At 41.4% G+C, this 23,772-nt stretch overlaps 1 protein-coding gene across 1 annotated transcript in view; it reads left to right on the top strand.

Moving 5' to 3' along the window:
- Positions 1-18,511: 18,511 nt before the first annotated feature.
- The window catches only part of eml2 (EMAP like 2), an 85,097-nt gene continuing 79,836 nt past the window's right edge, over positions 18,512-23,772 (top strand). Inside the window, exon 1 of the mRNA XM_051921435.1 lies at positions 18,512-18,621. Within this exon, the coding sequence (XP_051777395.1) occupies positions 18,573-18,621 (49 nt within the window). The 5' untranslated portion in view covers positions 18,512-18,572. The remainder of the gene's footprint in view (positions 18,622-23,772) is intronic.

Here is a 23,772-nt window from a genome sequence, read left to right as displayed (position 1 = left end):
GGAAATGTGCCTATCAAAATTGAGCAAATGAAGATTATGAAAATGCCACTTAGTTCTTTCAAATATTATTTTCTGTTGTGACTTGCAGGCAGTAAATATCAGAATTTTGGTGTTAACTGCTTGTATCGATGAATCCATTCTGCCTGGTACAGGCTACTTGTGATAATGTGATGGTGTGAGGAGTGTTGATCAACTGAATGTCATTTGGTGCCACAGTGAACCGAAGTGTAATTGCTGACCAAGTTATATCCTTTTATGGCCAAGGTTTATTCCCTTTTCAGCAGGATAAAGCAACATGTCACAAAACACACACCATCTCAAGCTGCCTCTACAAATATGGCATTGATTTCAATTTACACCAATTATTTGTACAGTCTACCATTCTCTGTCCAACGGATCTCTTTTGAAATGAAGTGGAACAGGACCCTTACAGTACTATGGCTGAAAAAGCCTGCAGGATCTGATTGATGCTATCAAGTCAGTTTGGAGCAAAATCCCTAAGAAATGTTTCCATCACCTGGATGAGTTCAAGCCATTTTGGGAGCAAAAAAGGTTCTACCTCATACTGGATCAAAGTCCTTAATAAAGTGGCCAATGAGTGTAAAAGGGTTTTTATTAGGGAATCCCAGACATTTTTCATTCCCGCATTCCCAGGAATGAAACTGCTGTAATTCCCGGGAAAACAGGAACGGCCAAGCTCGCATATATAGCATGTAAATGTGTAAAAATCGATCAAGAAATAACAGATTTATAGTTGAAAATAATTAAGGTGGCACCATTGCTGCAGCTTGCACTTCATCAGACAACAGCTTTGAACAGCAACTTGAAATTGCAATGCGTCAGTCTGTTGCATCCGCATTATCTGTGCCAAGAAACTTGCCATCACAGAATGATGACAAGAAACTGGATGCATCAGTTTAAGCTGAAATGGCGGTGTTTCAGAGCAACAGCAAGTGCGGGTGTTGTTTAGAACAAGTGTATCAGTATCTGATGATTGTGCCGCCTACTTCAGTGGAGGCAGAGTGTGCTTTCTCAGCGGCTGGCATACTTCTGCACGAAGGTGCGCTCTTGGACGACCGCACACTGGACATGTTGTGCTTTCTATGCTCTTATTACCGCAACTAAAGATACATGTACTTATATGACAGCATGAACTGCTTGTAGAAAAGGTTAGTTTTTATTTGTGTCAACATAGTACTGAGAAAAGCGCTATATAAATGTAATGAATTATTATTATTATTATTATTAATATTGCAGTAGTTTTATTAAAAATAAGTGTCAGTCATTCTAAAACCGTTCACATGTGAGATGCCCATGCACTATGTCATCCCCGGGAGCCCGGGATTCCCGAATTCCCAGGAATGGATAAACCCGTCCGGGAATGGATTCCCTAGTTTTTATAGCAATAATTGACACATATTTAAATTGAAGGGGCCACGATCATTCAGACCAATCGGAGAGCTTGAGAGCAAATGTATGTCAGAGCAATGGTAAAACTATGAAAGCAATAAGAAGAGGTAAATTGAAAAGTCTAACAAGTAAATATTTGTAGAAAAAGCAAAGCCGTATTGTTTAACCACTGTGACAGATAGGGGGCGCTGTCGCTCCCTTGAACCCTTCAATCAAACGCCAGACACCAGGTAAAAGTCCAAATATTGACTTTATTAGGACAATAATGTGCACCAAGCACACTCCTCTCCACAATACTCATAAATAATAAACAATATACTAATCAATAACACTCCACCACTCCCAGACGCGTTGTCACCCTTCCACCCAGCTCAGCTCAATGCTCTGGTGTTTTTCCTAGTCTTTTATAGTCTCTAACCCGGAAGTGTTTACCATCCTTCAGTCCATGTGACTCCTTATCACTTCTGGGTCAGATAAAAAGTCCTCTTCTTCATCCCGGAAGCACGTCATTCCTCTTGTCCATGTGACTCAGACGTACTTCCGGGGCGTAGGGCAAATAATCGCTGCTCCTCCCTGCAGCACCTTCTAGCAGCCCCCGTGGTATCCAGCAGGGCTGTAAAGGAAAACTCCAATGTCCATAATTCCCTTTAGGCATTCGGGGCACCTCCATGCTGCAGGGAGGGCTCCACCTGGCGGCCTGGGGGTATTGGCCGGGATGAACGGCCGGCCATATATCACACCACTTATAAATGAAAATCGCCTGCAACCAGAGAATACTGTTTTATTTGAACATTTTGCCAAAAAAATACTGACATAATGTTGGGAAAGAATAATAGCCTTGCACAGTTTAATACAATTTAAAAAGCTAAACATAACTGATAAAACTGAAGAGGACTCTTTATAAAAGTTCAAGAGACGCTGCTAAACCAGAATGGCTGGACATAGTGCTGTCAAGTAAAATAGCCAATTTATGTCTGTTCTCCTCTAATATATATATATATATATATATATATATATATATATATATATATATATATTCAACAGCTTGAAGGAAGCAGGTGCTCTCCAAATGAAAGGAAAGGCTACTCACGTCACTTTTAATCACTGGCAATTTAGCCACCTGGTCAGTGAAGTTTGACACACAGCTTCTTATGTGAACATTACTTAAAAATGATCCAAGCTGATGCTAAACAGCTCCAAATGTCATAGGGCACAAGTACACACCTTAATTTAAGCAAGATAAGCTCTGTACTAATTAATAATAATTTTTTTCAGATCCTTTCCTCCCTTCAGATCCTTTTGTTCTTGTATAGCACCCTTCCCTGAAGACAGGCTCAGTGGACATTTGCAGATTTACAAATAGAAAACAGAAATGTGCAAATATTTACATACCTAAGAACACCTGCTGTATATATTTCAATGAACATATGTATGATGTAAAATGCAATTTAACAGAAATCATTTAACTGAATTTTCAGGTAATGGAAAATCTGGCCAGTTGGTAAAGTAAGATTAGAAACAAAAGCTTCAATATAAAACGTGCATTTTAGAAAATATACCTCAGCGACCGCAGAGTTTCTTTGCCACCTTTGTCAATTTTTAAAAAGCATTTGAGTCAGTTGATTTAGTTGCCTTCTGAGACATCCAGAGACTTCTCAAGTTGTTGGTTATCATGGCCGGCCTGTACACAGGTACTGTGAGTTCAGTACAGAGTGGAGGCTGAGCCTCTGCATTTTTCCCATTTGATTCTGGGGTTCGTCAGGGGTGTGTTCTTGCTCCAATTCTGTTCAATGCTTGCATGGACTGGGTGTTGGGCAAGGTCGTGGGATATAGCGGCTGTGGGGCATCTCTTGGTGAAGAAAGCTTCACCAATCTTGACTTTGCCATTGATGCTGTGATCTTCATGGAATTAATGGAGGCTTTGATCGAGACTCTTGAGAGACTCAGCAAGGAGTCTGAGTGTCTGGGCTTGCGAGTGTCCTGGATAAAAAACAAGATCCAGGCCTTTAATGACATCTTGGGCACAACCATCAGCAGTGTGTCAGTTTGTGGAGAAAATGTCAACCTCGTTGAAAGGTTTACTTACCTTGGCAATGATATTCATGTCTCTGGTGGTTCTTCCTATGAAGTCAGTAGACGGATTGGGAGAGCATGAGATCGCTGGAAAGGGGTGTGTGGCACTCCTGACATCCTTGCAAAAGGATGAAGGTCCAAGCCTTTAAAGTCCTGGTGCTTCCTGTCTTGTTACATGGTTGCGAGACATGGATGCTATCTAGTGACCTGAGATGAAAACTGGACTCCTTCGACACTGTGTCACTTCGCAGAATCCTTGGATACCATTGGTTTGACTTTGTGTCGAATAAGCAGTTGCTCATGGAGTCCCAAATGAGGCACATTACCTGCATTGTGAGGGAACGTCAGTTACAGCACTACGACCATGTGGCGTGATTCCCCAAGAGTAATCCGGCTTACAGGATCCCCATTGTTTAGAGGACCTGAGCAGCTGGACCAGGCCAAGGGGACACCCACGTAATACCTGGTTGTAGCAGTTAGATGATGATTTCCAGAGAGTGGGACTGGACCGCGTCTCTTCCTGAGGAGTTGTCAACTGGGATCCTGAGCTGTTTCATTGTGTGGTGAGCATTTCTTACACTACCAGGCATACTATTACAAAGTTTGCTCTGAAGCTAAAGGCAGTTCCTTCTCACCTGAATCTTACAAAATTAGACCAATTAATTTAAAGTTTTGAATATTATTTGATAAATGATTTTGAAATCAGCCCTGAAATTAAGTGGTAGCAAAGCTTAGGATATTGAGTTACATGGCCATACTTTTTAGCCCTGGTATTAATCTACAGAGCAGCATTTTGAACAAACTGAAATATACAAACGAAATGATTTAAATGATTGAAATGATTTAGCCTGTGAATAAATCACTGAAGTAGCCAATTCTATTTGAAATTACAGAATAGATTCACTTGTTTTATATTCTGCATTATGAAGAAATTATTTAATTGTCCAATATTCCTTCCTGAATAAGTACTATAATGTGCATACTAAAGGAAAAAAACAGTTTCAAAGGACAAACAAAGATGTCTTAGCATTTTTTTTTGCAACAAAATTGTCTTTTTTCATCTATAATAAATTTGTTATTCAGTTTGGGGGGATAAATGAATTCACACAGTATAACACACGCACAATTGCCAGTGTTAATTTAACTCTTATGATGTTAAAATAATCATTAAAAGTGTATATTTAGAAACAGCGTGAAAATGGAAAATATGATTAGGTTTGATTGATATGTACAATGCCATCCACTTGAGTGGAAGTGAATATTTTGTTTTCATATGAAAGCTCTAAAGACATGATGGCGAAACGTTACTGTTATCCAGCTTCTGTAAATAGTGAAAAAGACTGGAAGAATTTAAACAAAACCATGTGTGAGATACACTGATGTTATCAACAGCATCCAAGGCTTAAATCTAACAGCTATATAACTACATCATTTGTTTGTTTCTTTACTCCTCCGTATCTCTCTCTTTCCTTCTATATATTTAGTAATGAATTCATGAAAGTAATTACAATAGATCCCTTCACTTGTTGCAGATTTAATATTAAACTAAAAAAAAAAAACCATTTTTGCCCATAAATCTATACTAAATTACCTATAATGTCAAAGTGAAAATATGTTTTCAGAAAGGCTTGCAAATTTGTAAAAATCAAAAATTGAAATTTCTCCTTTGCATAAGTATTCAGACCCATGGCTGTGGCACTTCAAATTGTGCTCAGGTGAATCCTGTTTGCTTTGATTCTCCTTGAGATGTGTCTAGAACGTGACTAGAGTCTACATGTGGAAGACTGAATCAACTGGACATTGTTTAGAAAGGCACGTAGATGTGTATTTAAGGTCCTGCCTATCAGAACAAAAAAAAAAAACATGAAGTCCAAGGAACCCTCTGTAGACCTCCATGAGCAAATTGTGGTGAGCTTAGTGCAAGGGGATAAAACCATTTCTAAAGCTTTCAGTGTTCCCCGGAGAAAGGTGGCTTTAATAATTATGAAATGGAAATGGTTTGGAAGCACCAGGGTTCTTTCTAGTGTTGGTCATCTGGCAAAACTGAGTAACTGGGAAAGAAGAGCCTTGGTCAGAGTCATGACTAAGAACCTAAGGGTCACACCAACAGAGCTTTAGAAGACCTCTGCTGAGGTGGGAGAACCTGTCTTAGATCCAACCATCTCAGCAGCACTCCATCAATCTGGTGTTGATAATAGGGCGGCTAGACAGAAGCCACTCTTGAGTAAAAGGCTTGACAGTGTACAGAACTCTGAGAGCATGTGGAAAAACACTCTCTGGTCTGATGGGAGGAAAACTTAACTTTTTGGGTTGAACTCCAAGCACTATGTCTGGTGAAGTCCAGGTGCTACTCATCACCTGCATAATACAATTTGTACGGTGAAGCATGGTGGTAGCAGCAATATGCCATGGAGGTGCTTCTCAGTGGCAGGGACAGGGAGACTGGTTAGTATTGAGAGAAGGATGAATTCAGCCCAATACAGAGAGGTCCTTGGAGAAAACCTGCTCCAGAGTGCACACAACTTCAGTATGAGGTGACAAATACAACACTGGTGTGACTTTAGGACAAGTGTCTGAGTGTCCTTAAGTGGCCCAGCCAAAGCCCAGTCTTAAACCGATTAAAACATGTGTGGAGAGACTTGAAGGTGACAGTTTATAGATGCTTTCCATCCAATCTAATGGAGCTTGATGGATCTTCCAGGAAGAATGGGATAAAATGCCCAAATCCAGGTGTGCAAAGCTTGTAGAGTTTTACTGGAGAAGACTCGAAATTGTAATTGCTGTCAGCTGGGCTTCTATAAAGTACAAAATTAAAGTTCTGAATACTTATATTAATGACAGATTTCTGTTTTTGATTTATAACAAATTTACAAACCTTTCTGAAAATGTTTTCACTTTGTCATTAGGAGTTATTGAGTGATGGGCAAAAACAGCAAAAGTATCTATTTACAATTAAACCTGCAGCACAATAGCTTGTGCAGAAAGTGAAAGCATTTAAATATTTTCTAAATCCATTGTGTATGTGCATATATATATAAATACATATATACACACACACACACACACACACACACACACACACACATATATATATATATATATATATATATATAACACTTTCTAGAAGGATCTTCAAATACTGATGTCCTTGCACGGCTTCCTTCCATTTTCATTCCATATATAGCATTTGTTTGCCTCTGTTGGAATTCATTTTTAACATATTGCAGGAGAGGTGATATCCCTGTATTCATGTTGATCATTCAGGCAATAAATATTTTTATACTTTTTAAAAAAGCTAAGTATTTTTTACTTACTCCTCTTGAAGCTGTTGCTTTTTCTCAACTTACATTATGGCAATATGAAGTGTTGACCCCCGTAAAGCTCTGTTGAGGCACTAGTGTGTAGTTTTACTAGATTACCACGCTGTACTGGGCATTACTGCTGACGCATACATGAATCTCTGACAGCCAGACTGACGCGCTTCATTTAGCAAAAGCAAAACCTTAATCACCTTGTTTTTCATTTTGTGGACTCTAGGTACAACATTTATATACTGCAATTTTCAGAAGGATTCAGATTTCTCACAACTTGTTTTCTTTTGCTTGGCCAGATATTACCAATTGTTCATATGGACTTTAAATTGCTCATATTTAATTTAGATTCTTTACTGTTCCTGCTAGCTACCTTACAGAGTTGTCTATTGTGTGCAACATGCAGATGCCATCTGCATTCATCGATATGTTGGGCTAGACGCACTTTTCTTTGTCTGAGTGAATTCCATAAATGTCACAATATTGTGAAGGATGATTACCAGGATCCATTGCTTTACTTGGCTATTACTACTAAACCTACAAGTTTGACTGTTCAGGTTGCAATATTATTTTTATAACAACAACAACAACATTTATTTATATAGCACATTTTCATACAAAAAAGTAGCTCAAAGTCCATCCATCATCCAACCTGCTATATCCTAACACAGGGTCACGGGGATCTGCTGGAGCCAATCCCAGCCAACACAGGGCACAAGGCAGGAAACAAATCCTGGGCAGGGCGCCAGCCCACTGCAGGGCACACACACACACTAGGGACAATTTAGGATCACCAATGCACCTAACCTGCATGTCTTTGGACTTTGGGAGGAAACTGGAGTACCTGGAGGAAACCCAGGGAGAACATACAAACTCCATGCAGGGAGGACCCGGGAAGCGAACCCGGGTCTCCTAACTGTGAGGCAGCAGCGTTACCACTGCGCCACCGTGCCGCCCTCTATGGCAACAAAAATATTTTTGTTAGTAATTTCTTTCGGGACCATGAAGGGCTGCTCTGGGTGATTGCTCACATACCTTCTTCACAGTTTTCACCATGTTTGTTTGGATTGATACAGATGTGGCAAGATATCCCCTTGAAGCCTGGAGCACAGTGGCAGGTTCCATCACCTTCGATTCCATCACTGCACTGACCAACAAAGACGAACACTTTTAGCTCTGGATAATTCACTATGGAAACAGGTTAAGTTATTTGATTTCCAAACTAAAGCTTTTTTCTGCCCTTACTGCAATCAAATAAAAAATCTACAGTTTGCATTTCAGTTTAAAAATAACCCTTTAAATTTTTTGTCAATTACTTATTATCAATTAGATAACATGCGACCACCATTACCATGTAGCAGCAATGCTTAAAGTGAGTAGCTCAAAGTGCTTTACATAATGAAGGAAAGAAAAAGAAAAAGTACGAAATGAAAATAAGACAACATTAGTTAACATTGAATAAGAGTAAGGTCCGATGGCCAGGGAGGGCAGAAAAAACAAAAAAAAAACTCCAGACGGCTGGAGAAAAAAATAAAATATGCAGGAGTTCCAGGCCACGAGACCACCCAGTCCCCTCTGGGCATTCTACCTAACAAAAATGAAATAGTCCTCTTTGTATTTAAGGTTCTCACAGAAGGACTTGATGATGATGGTCATGCAGACTTCTGGCTTTTAATCCATCAATGTTGGAACATCACGGTGCTTTGAGTAGATGGTGGTGGCACAAGCCGCCATCACAAAGAGACCGGAAAAAGAAACAGAAGAGAGAGTAGGGGTTAGTACGGATTTTAGAGCCACCATGAATAGTTATTATAATGAATTGAATATACAGAGTATCAGGATTAAATTAAAGTGAAGTTATGAGAAGGCCATGTTAAAATAATGTGTTTTCAGCAGTTTTTTAAAGTGCTCCACTGTATTAGCCTGGCAAATTCCTATTGGCAGGCTATTCCAGATTTTAGGTGCATAACAGCAGAAGGCCGCCTCACCACTTCTTTTAAGTTTTGCTCTTGGAATTCTAAGCAGACACTCATTTGAGGATCTAAGGTTACGATTTGGAATATAAGATGTCAGACATTCCGATATATAAGATGGGGCGAGATTATTTAAGGCTTTATAAACCATAAGCACAATTTTAAAGTCAATCCTGAATGACACAGGTAACCAGTGTAGTGACATCAAAACTGGAGAAATGTGCTTGGATTTTCTTTTCCTAGTTAGGATTCTAGCAGCTGCATTCTGCACTAGTTGCAAACGATTTATGCCTTTTTTGGGTAGTCCTGAGAGGAGATTTAGTGTATATAGTGTATATTAGTCACATGGTAGGCAGTGTGGTGATGGCACTGAACTCTTAGTCACAGTGTTGTTATCTCAGTTTCCATTATTGAACTTTGAACGAGTCACTTACACTGCCCGTGTTACTCCTATAAAAATCCTCAGTAAAAACATCTGTAATGTGAATATGTAAATATGCCTGGGAATGGTATTCACTATAGAAAGGTACAGTATTAAATAAATATTGTTTGCTTGATTGTTGGGGTTATCTTATATGGCCACTGTCCACATCTCATTTCCTTCCTGGTTTGGTGGACATCATCACAGCCATCAGTCTATTGTAGTATCTGAGCATTTGGGAAAATAATACCAATATAACACTGTTAACTTTTGAATTCATGACTTGACTGCATCACTTCATTTTTTATCACCCAGGGAGGAACTGACCTACCAGCTTGCAATAGCCTATCAGAGTTCACGTTTTCACAGTATAGTGCCCTTTTTAACTTCTACATTTACATTATATTGGAGGCATTATGAACCATAAAAATGTAGTCTGTTATATTTCAGCACTAAAAATGAAAACTGAGCCAGTCTCAGCTTCACAATCTCCTTTCAGTTCATAGAGCAGTGTACTATCACATTGTAGTGTGTTTGTATTATTTTAATTGACATTACAATGTAAATTATAGTCTGCTTAAAATTAACACTAAAAGTCTGCCAGATCCTGTCTTTGAACACTGTACCTTTAACTTAGCCTGTTTAATCTGATAGATAGATAGATAGATAGATAGATAGATAGATAGATAGATAGATAGATAGATAGATAGATAGATAGATAGATAGATAGATAGATAGATAGATAGATAGATAGATAGATACTTTATTAATCCCCTTGAGGAAATTAAGGCTTGACACAAAATCAAGAAAAACGGAACTATTATAATAACAAGAAGGAACTAACAATAAGCAACCACTATTTCATACTCCACCTTTCAATAGCAAACATTATCTCAAAATGTCTTATAGGTTAGGTTCAGAATTACCCATTTCCGTATATTTAGAATGTAAGTGTTGTCCTTTTATGACATAGGTAGGGACTGAACCACGCACTTTCTGGTTTACAGTCCAGGGCGAGGCTTGAATGCTTATAACATTACCAGCTTACAATTCATTCAAAAATCTGCATGTAACAGCAGTAATTTCTATATCTTCAATATCAACAGTTTGTAAACATTCTGTTTCTGTTTCCTAACATGTAGTCATAATTAAACAGACTTTCATGTGACACAGTTAGATAAGTAGATTGCATTTTACATGGGTGCAATCTGTTATCAGCAGACTGACCCCAAGGCCACACTAAATGATTTATCTAAAGATAGATGCACACTACACCTCTGGTAACTTTAGACTTATTTTCACGAGTGCAAAATAGCTTTTGTTCTAAGAATCACACAAACTCTGATTAATTTAACTCGGGATCCATGGAAACTAGTTGGATATTTCACATATCCAAATGCTACAAATTAAACAGAAGCCCAGTGAGGCTGACAGGCAAAACACACACAGACATATGCCATGTACAGATTAATTTGGCACTACAGGTGCTAAATGCTGATTCTAGAGGCCCTCAGTAGCTGCACACTTTCATTTCAGCCACTTCCTTAAATAGTAACTAGTTACAATTATTAATAAAGCCTACTTCTTCTTCATTAATTCTAAGAACCCTTGATTGTTTCTTTTTTCCTTATCCAGCAGCCAAATAATAATGAGATGCAAAGTGAGCCAACAGCTGACCATCTTAACTTCATTCCACCTGCACCTGTGTGTCCATTAAATAACATTTGTTGCTATAAAATATTTGAAAACAACAAAGTGAAGGTCTGAGAATCTGCTCTTGACCACAAACATGTTGGTGGTGCTCTCAGAAAAAGAGAAATGAACAGTTTTTAAAATGTTTGTTTGGCAAAATGAGAGCACTAACAAGCCATACAGTAGTGATCAAAATTAGAGAAACATTTCTGAAATTTTGTTTCTTTCAAATATTGGTGTCTGTCACTGCTCAAAATGTAAAGTCATGGGATGTGTAGTTATGATTACTATTCTACAAGAATATTTTAAAAAATAACAAAGGCAAAACTAAAAACATTTAATTTTGAAAAACTACAGTAATCAAAATTAGAGAACTATTACAACTGTATTGCTAAAGAAGCTTGCAAATAAAATTTATCAATGCTTTTTGATGATTACAGCTTTAAAAAAATAGTAGAAAATGTAGAGGCCCTTGTTTTTAATAACTTTGGCACATCTGTATCTATGGGAAATGTTCAATGTCTTGCTCTGCTCTTGCTTGATTTTGTTCTGCTTGTCTTTCAGTTTCTTCCACAATTCGATCATTCTTTGCCATAAACCTTATCTTCCTCAGATTCTCAATTTGGGTTCAGATCAGGACTCTGAGCTGGCCATTTCATCACTTCGATATTCTTCACTTCCAAGAACTGCTTCACCCATTTTGCAGTGTGGCAAAGGGCATTGTCATGCATAAAAATGGCTGGCTGATTGGGTGATGATTGCAGGGATGCAACTGCATTTTGCTGAAGGAGTTCCTGATACTGTGATATAAGACACTGTATAGCACCTGACCCGACACAGACTCACACTGAGGCACATGTAAAAACACTCAGAACTTTCATTTTTCTTCACCATGGAGCACGTCTTCCCCATGATCCCCACAGGCAATGCACAGTCCCAAAAGCACTTAGCCAACACAAAAACACTTTTCTGGCACCACCACTCCTTCCATCTAGCTTCGTCCGCCACCTCCTGACTCTGACCACTGAGTGGTGGTGGCTGGCCCCAGGCTTGACCACCTGGTTCCAATTGCACTTCCAGGTGGGACTGAAGATTTGTCCAGCCGGGCTGTGGAATCCACGCAGCACCCCCTGGCGGCCACCCTAGCTCCCAACCGGGCGGTGGAGGGCTCCGTCTCCCATGGAGCCCTGTGGGAGGTTGGGGAATCACCGTTGGCCAGGGAGGCTGCCACCAAGTGTCCTGGGTGAGGTACTGAGCTGCCCATGGTTGCTCCCCCGGAACATATGCAGCAGGGGCATTCCGGCCAGGCATGGGACCCGGCCGGCCGTCACAGTGCCCCTACCTCAGATGAGCCCCGTGGGGCTCATCAGCACGTCCCGTGAGGGCCGGTCCTCTCCAGGATAGGAAGTTGGCTTCCTTGGATCTACGGCTCCGCCCTGTGGAAATATAAACAGAATGTCTGGGGGTGTTGCCCAGACGTCCTTGCCACTCGGACGTCCTCTCTGGATAACACCTCCAGATGTGGCCACAGTGGCCGCAATGGTAACAAGGCCGACCCCCTCCATCTCGACCCTTGCCGGAGCGGAAGCAGGCAGGAAACCCCTGCCCCTTTGTCCACACGGTTGAGGGCTCATGGCATCTCTGCCCCGGGCTGATGCTGCGCACTGTCAGGAGTTCCTGGTTTCTTCTTCCGGGTCCTCGTCTTTCTCTTGGGTGCACTGACGGTCTCGAGTCCCTCTATGGGAAGAAGAGGGACCCGTCGACTGCACCCCTTTAGACGGCCGAGAGACCGGCGCGGGCAGTCAGGCCAAGGTTGTTTGGCAGCCAACATCTACCAGCTGCCTCCCTGCACACTCCCCTGCCACTCTGTCAGTCATCGCGACAACATCTCGTGTAGTGGGCAGGTCAGCCTGGCAAGCAGTACTAATCATCACTGTGGCTGCTGCGCTCTGCCATCTCCTTTCCTCTATGGCACAGGCCTCACTTACCTGTACTGGGCTTGGGAAAGGAGATCATAACCTGGTTCTGCTTCAGCCTCACTACAAACCAAAAGTGAGAGTCCTACCTGTAACCAAACGATCATTCAGGAAGTGGACCCCGGAGGCTGAGAATACTCTGAGACAATGTTTTGGAACTACAGACTGGGATATCCTGCAGGGATCACATAGTGAGAACATTGAGGAGGTTGTTGACTGCACTACTGACTACATCAACTTCTGTATGGACACTTTAGTTCCAGCAAGAGCAGTACGCTGCTATGCTAACAACAAGCCATGGATTACAAGTGACATCAAGGGCCTTTTGAACCAGAAGAAAAAGGCCTTTAAAGACGGTGATCAGCATGAGCTCAAGCGCGTGCAGAAGGAACTCCGAGTCCAGCTCAGGGCGGCGAAGGAGCAGTACAGGAGAAAGCTGGAGCAGAAGTTGCAGAACAACAGCATGAAGGAAGTGTGGGATGGGATGAAGATCATCACTGGCTGCAGCTCGAAGCAGGGTGCCACCATCGAGAGAGACGTGAAGAGAGCAAACCAAATGAACATCTTCTTTAACAGGTTTGACCACCCTAACCCACTCTCACCTCGGATTACTGCACTCTCTACACATCCTTCTGCTGATACCAACATAGGAGAGACATTCCCACCCACAATTACAGCAGCGCAAGTGAGCAGAGAGCTGAGGAAACTTCGTGCCAGCAAAGCAGCAGGTCCAGATGGAGTATCGCCACGACTGCTGAAGGTCTGTGCATCAGAGCTGGGGGGTCCTCTACAGCGCATCTTCAACCTGAGCCTGGAACAGGGGAAAGTCCCGAGGCTTTGGAAAACATCTTGCATCACCCCAGTCCCAAAGGTATCACATCCTGGTGAGCTGAATGACTTCCGGCCTGTCGCTCTAACATCACATGTGATGAAGACCATGGAGCAGCTGCTGCTTCACCACCTGAGGCCACAGGTCCAACACGCCCTCGACCCTCTGCAGTTCGCATACCAGGAGAAGGTGGGAGCGGAAGATGCCATCATCTATATGCTACATCAATCCCTCTCCCACTTGGACAGAGGCAGTGGTGCTGTAAGAATTATGTTTCTAGACTTCTCTAGCGCCTTCAACACCATCCAACCTCTGCTCCTTAGGGACAAGCTGACAGAGATGGGAGTAGATTCATACCTGGTGGCATGGATCGTGGACTATCTTACAAACAGACCTCAGTATGTGCGTCTCGGGAATTGCAGATCTGACATTGTGGTCAGCAACACAGGAGCGCCGCAGGGGACTGTACTTTCTCCGGTCCTATTCAGCCTATATACATCGGACTTCCAATATAACTCGGAGTCCTGCCACGTGCAAAAGTTTGCTGACGACACTGCTATCGTAGGCTGCATCAGGAGTGGGCAGGAGGAGGAGTATAGAAACCTCATCAAGGACTTTGTTAAATGGTGCGACTTAAACCACCTACAACTGAACACCAGCAAAACCAAGGAACTGGTGGTGGATTTTAGGAGACCCAGGCCCCTCATGGACCCCGTGATCATCAGAGGTGACTGTGTGCAGAGGGTGCAGACCTACAAATACCTGGGAGTGCAGCTGGATGATAAATTAGACTGGACTGCCAATACTGATTCTCTGTGCAAGAAAGGACAGAGCCGCCTGTACTTCCTTAGAAGACTGGCATCTTTCAACATCTGCAGTAAGATGCTGCAGATGTTCTATCAGATGGTTGTGGTGAGTGCCCTCTTCTACGCAGTGGTGTGCTGGGGAGGCAGCATTAAGAAGAAGGATGCCTCATGCCTGGACAAACTGGTGAGGAAGGCAGGCTCTATTGTTGGCATAGAGCTGGACGGTCTGACATCCGTAGCAGAGCAACGGGCACTCAGCAGGCTCCTATCAATTATGGAGAATCCACTACATCCATTAAACAGTGTCATCTCCAGACAGAGGAGCAGTTTCAGTGACAGACTGCTGTCACTGTCCTCCTCCACTGACAGACTGAGAAGATCATTCCTCCCCCAAACTATGCGACTCTTCAATTCCACCAGAGGGGGTAAACGTTGAACATTATTCAAGTTATTGTCTGTTTTTTTATCTGCATTTTTTATTACTCTTTAATTTAATATTTTTGCTGCTGGAATATGTGAATTTCCCCCTGGGATTAATAAAGTATCTATCTATCTATCTATCTATCTATCTATCTATCTATCTATCTATCTATCTATCTATCTATCTATCTATCTATCTATCTATCTATCTAACTGCTGTGTCCTGCAGGCTGAAGGAACTCGAGCCGCGCCGCTTCAGCCACTCGGTGAGGACCCCTAATGGCGCACAGACCTTCTCCTGCAGGACCTGAAAAACCTTAGTTAGGGACTGTAGGGGTAGGAGGATGGCTTCCAGCTCCTGTACGGTCCATGAAAAGTTAATGTTTTTGGTCAGCGGTGGACTCGGGCTCCCCTCATCCCCTCCCGCTGACCGCGAGCCATCAAGGCCCTGTGGGATCTCCGCCGGCTCCTTCGGGTGTTCCTTGAGTTCGGGGTGAAAGTTCGTCGTCTCCGCCTCTGCTCTTTTATCGGCGGGGAATCGACACACCCCCTCCACCCCCGTACCTTCTACCGGGAGGTTTCCTTGCTCCTCCGCAATGATCACCGCGCTGGGGAGCTCCTCCAGGCTCTCATCCTTCGACCGTTGTCCGGAGTTGAAGAAAAGACCCAGGTCAGCCTCACTCTCTCCAGAGCTTGCTCCTCCGTCACGCCAGGGACACACTTTGTCCGGCCACCAACAGGTGTTTTGCCCCTTGGCATCTGGGAGGCAGATAGACGACAACGCGGAGTAACATTCTCTGGGCCCATCACCCACCTCCCGTTGTATCCCATGGTGTTGGCCGGCGTGGCGGCATCTAGCGGCTGGCTTCTGAGTCTGCCCAGACCGTCTTTTCCCCATCAGCGCAGCATCCTTTAGGGTCTCTCGGTGCTACTCCTGCGGCTCGTGCAGGCACGTGTCTCATGCTGCGGCTTTTGCAGCTTTTACCTTGTGCTGTGGCCTCGGCTGCACTCTCTCCTTGCGCTGTGGCCTCGGGTGCACGCTCTCCTCACACTGCTGTGCCAGGTTACCAAACAAAATTTTTTAAGCAGGTCCCGGCCCAAATGGACGGACCGGAATCCTGTCGGCTACACTAGTGTGATATAAGACACCGTATAGCGCCCGACCCGACACAGAATCACACTGAGGCATGTGTAAAAACACTCAGAACTTTTATTTTTCTTCACCTGTGGGGCACATCTTCCCCGTGAACCCCACAGGCAATACACAGTCCCAAAAGCCCTTAGCCAACACAAAAACACTTTTCTGGCACCACCACTCTTCCCGTCTAGCTTTGTCCTCCACCTTCCGACTCTGGCCACTGAGTGGTGGTGGCTGGCCTCTTTTATAGCCCACCTGGAAGTGTTCCAGGTGCTTGACCACCTGGTTCCAATTGCACTTCCAGGTGGGACTGAAGATTTGTCCAGCCGGGCTGTGGAATCCACACAGCACCCCCTGGTGGCCAACCCAGCTCCCAACCGGGCTATGGAGGACTCCATCTCCCATGGAGCCCTGCGGGAGGTTGGGGAATCACCGTCAGCCAGGGAGGCTGCCACCAAGCGTCCTGGGGGAGGTATTGAGCTGCCCATGGTTGCTCCCCCGGAACATATGCAGTAGGGGCGTTCCAGCCGGGCATGGGACCTGGCCGCCCGTCACAATACACATTAGCATCCACCTTCCCATGTTGTTGTATGAGAGGTATAACTTCTGCTACAATTATGCTTCTTCCTTGATAGTTTACTGACTTCTTCACATATTTTGGGTTCAGTGTTTCCCCGGTTTGATGCTGAATATAATGTTTCCCATCAGAACCAACTAAATTAAACTTGCTTTCGTCAAAGAACTTTATACCAGTTCTCGTCAGTCCACTCAACATGCTCCTCAGCAAAGGCTAGTCCAGCTTATTTATTCTTCTTGCTGATGAGAGGCTTGGACACTATATGTCAAGAAAAATATTTACCCTGTTCAGCACTGAACTGGCAAGCAATTCTAACTATGGTATTGAATCAATCCCTTACTGAGAGACTCCATATCATCCTATTTTCTTGTCTTATGAATGCAGTCAGCCTTTTTTGGGGGACATGGATGACTTTGTTTCTTTGTACAGCTTCAGTTTTTGAGAAATTATGCTCTTGGAATGAACAACTTCTCATCTGATGGCTAAGAGGGTCATCCCATTAGCCTTCATCTGAATGGCCTGACATTGCAGTGTTTCAGTTACCCTAATGTGGCTCACCATTCTGCAAAATACCCACCAATGCTGACTAATCGATGGGTGTTGCCTAATCGTTCAAGACATTGCCAGAGTAGAACTAGCTGGTTAACTAAGTACAACTCATTCTCTAATTTTGATCACTGGCCTTCTTCAATTATCTTGCTTAAATATTTTAATGTAAGATTGTTTTCACTGAGGAAAAAAATGATTACAATAAGTCTCTTCTATTCATGTTGAGAAAACAATTTAATTTGGATAAGCATTGACTTTGAAAATTACAAAAATGTAATTTGTTCCCTAATTTTGATTACTAGTGTACCACCAAATAATGTGCTTCATTAACAGCAAGAATAGGCCTGGTTGAAGTAAAAATAGTTGCACTCCAGGAACTGAGTTTCAGACTCCTTGGATTCAGTTAGATTGTCACGTTTTCTTGCTTCACACCTCATTATTGTTCAACTGCTGGTTATGGAAAAAGGAGCCAATTGAGTTTTGGGAATCTCAAAAAGAATGCGAATTACAATTAAGGCAAAAGAATACTATTCTATTAAGCGCTGTAATTAGCTCCTAATTAAGAACACGGCTGAAACTAAAAACATGTAGAGCCGAGCGTTCAGTAAGATATAAACTATTTTTTTCCCCAAATAAAACAATTTCTGTGGACAAGCGAATATTTTTGAATGATTAAAAACTAATCATTTAAGTTTTTAACCTAATGTATTCATTACAAGGTCTTGGGAAGTAGTAGTTTACCATCGCAGGTAGGAGCTGACCTGGGCGGCAAGTCCTTCACTGGACACAGTCGCTTCCACACAAGTAGTCACTTACACCGATACAATTTAGAGATAACAATTCAATCCCCCTAGTCTAACACGCACGTTTTGTGGATGTGATATAAAGCAAACACATGCTATTTTCTCTTCTTAACGATATTAACGTTAACAAAAATAATCGTCTCGATTTAAATCCATGTACCTTAGCAAATCTTTCCTGCACATTTTAAAGTTTCCAGCTAGTCGGAAGCGTTCAGTTTTTAACAGGGCCGCGCAGAAGTTGCTCGCAGTTGAACAGGTTGTATTTTTTTTAATCAAACCCCTGCTAGCACTTGCCTGCTTTCTTTACCACGCACTCTCATGATTCATTAATCACTTTAAAGTAATTTTCAAATATACTGTGGCTGTTTAAATTACCGTAAATGAGGGAAGAAAAAAATACATTCGGCTCCCTTGAGTTAAAAAGTAACCCTATCGCTAAAAAGCGAACGCGCTCGTCAATTGAAGCGAGGCTCCGTCTCCCAACAAGCACCGCGCTGGAGGCTGTTGCCATAGAGACGGCGACCTCGGTGACAGCTGGAGGAGAGCGTTCAGGCCGGTTAGAAGGTGGGCAAAAGTGGGCCGGACGGGCTAGTGATGGCGGAAAGTCTGTACGACACTAGCTGCTTGAGCCGCTACTGCAACGGTGAGTAAAGGCGGCGCGAAGGCCAGTTCGAGGAAAGCGGCTCATTGTGCGCTTAGGAGCCGGCAGTAGGCATTCCAGCACACCGGAGTGACCCAGGCCGTGTACGTGAGGGCCAATACTAGATCAGGTAATATTAAATGAATATGAACAGGCTACCAACCTGAAGCTCCAGGTAACATGGGCACCAGATGTGCCTGCAAAGTGTCCGGGACAGATACATTGTCCCCAAGAGGAGGAAACTCCCACATGCAGAACAAAGTATTGTCAGCCCTGGACGCGCTCTCGGAGGCTCTTTGGTGATGTTGCCGCATATTGTAACCCTGCTCCGTGCAAGGAGACCAAGCCGACCGTTTTAACCCAATACTCCAGCCTGCCAGCGCGTGACATTTTTCATTTGGGCTTCATCTTCAGACTGCGTTGGTGGATTTTGCTCTTAAAGTTCCCCATGGGATCAGGCAGATTGGGATTTGCAGCTTTTTGTCAGCTACGTTAATCACCTTGCAGCGGTGGAAATAACTGTTCCCTTAGATGTGCCCTCTGTCACCTCTCCAGTCACCGAGTTTATCCTGAATACCAAAAAAAAAAATCTTATAGCAAACTTTCAACATATTCACATTTCCAAAGTTTCAAACGGAGTCACGCACAAAGCTGCAGAAGTTAGGATGAAAACTGTTCATTGTGCATTGTCAAAAACAATAATATACCGTTTTGGTTGCTTATGAAATAGGCCTTGTTACTGATGCTTTGCCAACTTTGAATCCATAACAGCCACTTCATATATAACAGTGTAGAGAAATCTCGTTTTAATATTATTAGGCAGACATCTTTATCCAAGGCAACTTACAACATTTGAGTGATACAATTAGTTACATTTATTTTGTTTTTCCAATTGGTGCACAGACAGGTGAAGTGACTTGCTAATAGTAACAAAGAGTCTGTAGCAGGATTTAAACCCACAACTTCAGAGTTTAACATTCTTGGACCAATGCCTTAACCACTTTGCCTCACTGCCTTAAGAATGGCATATTTTGTGTTATAATACTACACTCTCCAACAACTGACAACTTTTCTATAACTGTTTTTTCCTGTGACAAGTTGAAAACCCCAAACGTTGTGGAATATGGCAGTAAACCTGCAAAGTCACAGCCATTCTAAAAATACTAAAGACATATGCATCTTTATATATATATATATATATATATATATATATATATATATATATATATATATATATATATATATATATATATATATATATATATATATATACACTGTGTACACCATATATATATACTAGCTGATTACCCAGTGGCTTCGCTCACAGTGCAAGGGGAAAAAATAAAATGTAGTATTTATAAAATAAGTTTGTTAATTGCCAATTTTATTTTTCAACAAATAAAGAGCATTTACAATAACACAGAAATTAATATAAACAACATTACTAACATCATTATCATATGAGAATATAAAGTAATATATAAGAAGCACATTGCATATAAATATAAATTATTAAACAGTAAAATATTTTGATAAAAGAATTTGAACAACATATAAGAAGCATATAAATTATTAAACAGTAAAACATTAACATTTAAGAAGTAAAGATACACTGAATACTACTGCAGTGCTTTCAGCTATACTACATTTTTTGTTTGCCCATTACGTGCATAAATGTATACATTTTTTGGTGTACCTACCCAAGAACACGCGGCATATAACTGACTGTGGGAGAAGCACGGATTTTAAACACGCGTTGAGTTCATCCACTGGTGTCCCTCGTGGAATAACTGGTAATGTTTGACGAAAATCTCCTGCGAGTAAAACAACAGTACCTCCCATTATTTTGCTAGAATCTCTGAGATCTTGCATTGTTCGGTTCAAGGCTTCATAAGCTCTTTTATGTGCCATGGTGCACTCATCCCAAACTATTATCTTTGAATGTTGCAAGACTTTTGCCTTTCCAGAGCCCTTGCGTATGTTGCAAATTAGATTTTCGTCGTGAGCGAGGTTTAAAGGTAATTGCAATGTCGAATGTGCTGTACGGCCTCCATCTAATAATGTAGAAGCGATTCCCAATCACGCTACAGCCAGAGCTATGTCACCATTCGCTCTCTCGGCAAGAATCAGGTTTAGTAAGAATGTTTTTCCTGTTCCTCTGAGGTCATACGTAATTTCCGTTTGAAACGCGAAAAGAATTTTATATGTATATATATACTGTATATATATATATATATATATATATATAGTACTGGGTAGTACTGGGTTCAGTGGAGCCTCAAAGACTTCATGTGGAACCCATTTTTTATTCTTGCAATCTCATACTTTATTTCAAATACAAATTAGTGAAGGTGAAGCTGGAAGAAAACTTCAGTTCATATGAAATCATAGACTGTGGCCTATGGCCCTTCACAACAAAGAATGTTCCCTCAGGTAGCCAGACTCTGTAATCCAGAGAAGCCAGGCAAGGTATGTTCTTCTCATGAGTGTAACCAAAAGGGGCAAGCCAAAATCTGATAGAGCATCTCTTAACGGTTTTATTCATTATGAGAGTCTGTGAGTCCTGAAAGTTCTAGCTGTTTGTTACTTTGTTTATAGTCATAATTTTTGATAGTTAAATCTCCTAGAGAGTCCAGGCCCATCATCTGTGAAGACCAAGTTAGCAGATTTTGCAGCTGCTTTTGAAGCGATTGTTTTTGCGAACTGTTGAGTAGCTGTGTGGCGCTGTCTTGCCACTCTGGGCAAACAACTTAAAGTGTTTGCCATTTTAGTGAAAATATGCGTATGCATTTTCTTCTGTAATCTTATGGCATTTTCCATATAATTTGTTTCTGAGCATTTCACTACATATTGTACTGTGTGTATGTGACAAATAAGGTTTGATTTTATTTAAGATGAGCATCTGCAATTCTTATTTTTCCAAAATAACTATTTCAAATCCTACCCAGATTTAAGATGAAAAATTGTGGTAAAGTAAGTAAACTCTATGCACAGCTTCTGCAACTCTGCCCAAGTGGTTTGTAAAGTCAATACTACTTAGATAAAATTCCATTGTACACATTTGTGCTGTGTTCAGTCACATTTCTGTTTGAATGATGGGAAGCCTAGGTGTCTAAAGTAATTGCTTACATGTTTTCATGCAGATGAGAAACATATATGAAATCAAAAACCTTACTTTCTTATGCCTACGTGAATAATTTAAATATACAGATGAGAAATGCTATTGTAACATCCATCCATCCATCCATTCAACTTGTAACCCACCTAAACAGTTCAGGGTGAGTGGGAAGCCTATCCTAGAGGCACTGGGCGTAAGATGGCAACTAACTTTGAACTGGATGTCAGTTCCTTGCAGGGCTCACTTGTTGAATACCCTACACTCACTCATATCATTGCCAATTTAGATTTGTCAATTAGTGTGAAATCCATGGAGCCAAAGGAGAGCATGCAAATCGCTGGACTTGTATTTAAACCTGGGATTCTATAGCTGTAGCATAGAAACACTACCTGCTACACCACCACATTGCTTCCATTACAAGATCAGCTAAATAATTCTAGGTTTAGATTTATAATTGATTGCAATAATCTACACCAAGCAGTGCCTTACTATGGTCATGTTGTAACACTGGATTATAACCTTGGACACAAAATATTATCACCACTTTTTATCTGGCAGAAGTTGTGGGACTTCTGAGACTTTGTGGGATTCCCCCCGAAGTTGCTGGGTGTTATGGCCGGCCTGTACACAGGTATTGTGAGTGCTGTGCAGAGTGGAGGCAGAACCTCTGCATTTTCCCTAGTTGATTCTGGGGTTTATTCAGGGTGTGTACTTGCTCCAATTCTATTTAATACTTGCATGGCCTGAGTGTTGGGCAGGGTTGTGGGGTCCAGCAGCTGTGGGGCTTGTGTTGGTGAAGAAAGATTCATTGATCTTGACTTTGCCGACGATGCTGTGATCTTCACAGAGTCAATGGAGGCTCTGATTGGGGCTCTCAAGAGACTGAGTGAAGAGTCTGTCTGTTTCTTGTTTGGTACATTTTATTCTACTTGTTTTTTTAGTCACTTTTTAGTCCTTTGTTATCTTTTATTTAGGAAATGGAGTGAAAATAGTTATAATAATTGTTAAGAACAGAAAATGAAACTAGAATTTGGATAAAGAAATGAAAGGGATGTTGTTGCAAACTAAATTTCAAACCCCCAATTAATCACATCACTCAAATAGTCTAGTATTGTTACTTTTTTGCATGAAGGCAAGAATATGTAGCTATCATGTATTTACTCAGCTGTCTCTCGCAGTGCTGAAATGATGTATATAGCTTTCACATAAGTGACAAGCTGAAGTATAAAGTTTCTCATTTGGAAGCATAAATAGATAATCTGACACCCCATTCATATGACAAAAGATGTGACTGGCAGGTGTCATTTTAGATTCTCACTAAACGATTGCCACATGTCTTGAAGCTGCCTCATGGAAGTAAATGACAGTTTTACGGTTCACTAGGACCTTCATAGCTACTGCCTCTGTCTTTTGTGTTGTGTCTGTGCCTGTCTAACATCTTTATTTACAAAGGCTGGTCTTTTTTCTGCTTTGTACTTTTATTATTAATACAGTTTCTAAAAAGGTCCCTACTGTACTGTTCTCTACACTGAAACTGTTGATGTGCTTCAATTCAGGTTTTCAGCCTATATGTTACAGAATTTAGTCTAAAATGTTGGAGAAGCAACAAAGGAGGACAGCTGTTAAAAGCATTCTTTTTGCAAAAATGCTTTATCAAGAATTTTCAAGGAAACTAAATAAATGAGAAATATTCCAACCAAATTATTTTTTACCAATTTGACATTGTTTGAAGAAATCTGAAAAGAAATTCCATGGTGTCAAAATTACACATTTTCCACAGATAATAACTGAAAAATTTTCCTTTCCAAACTGTGTTCTTTTGTTCAAAGATATGTCTTTTTTGTTATTGCATAGTTTTCACAATGAAAGGAACCCTGAACAAATGAGTAAGTAATAAAATTTGGATTTCATATAGTTAATAAACAAATTCATTGTTAAAGTAATAATAAGGTGCTGTAATTACTTATGACTAGTGTGGAACAGATGATTTCCTTGTTGTACTCAATAAATGATTCCACCACATTTAGCAAAAAAAA

Source organism: Erpetoichthys calabaricus, chromosome 18 (assembly GCF_900747795.2).
Source record: "Erpetoichthys calabaricus chromosome 18, fErpCal1.3, whole genome shotgun sequence".
NCBI lineage: Eukaryota > Metazoa > Chordata > Cladistia > Polypteriformes > Polypteridae > Erpetoichthys > Erpetoichthys calabaricus.
Note: the sequence above shows the minus strand (reverse complement) of the source record. Positions and strands in the feature narration are given on the sequence as shown.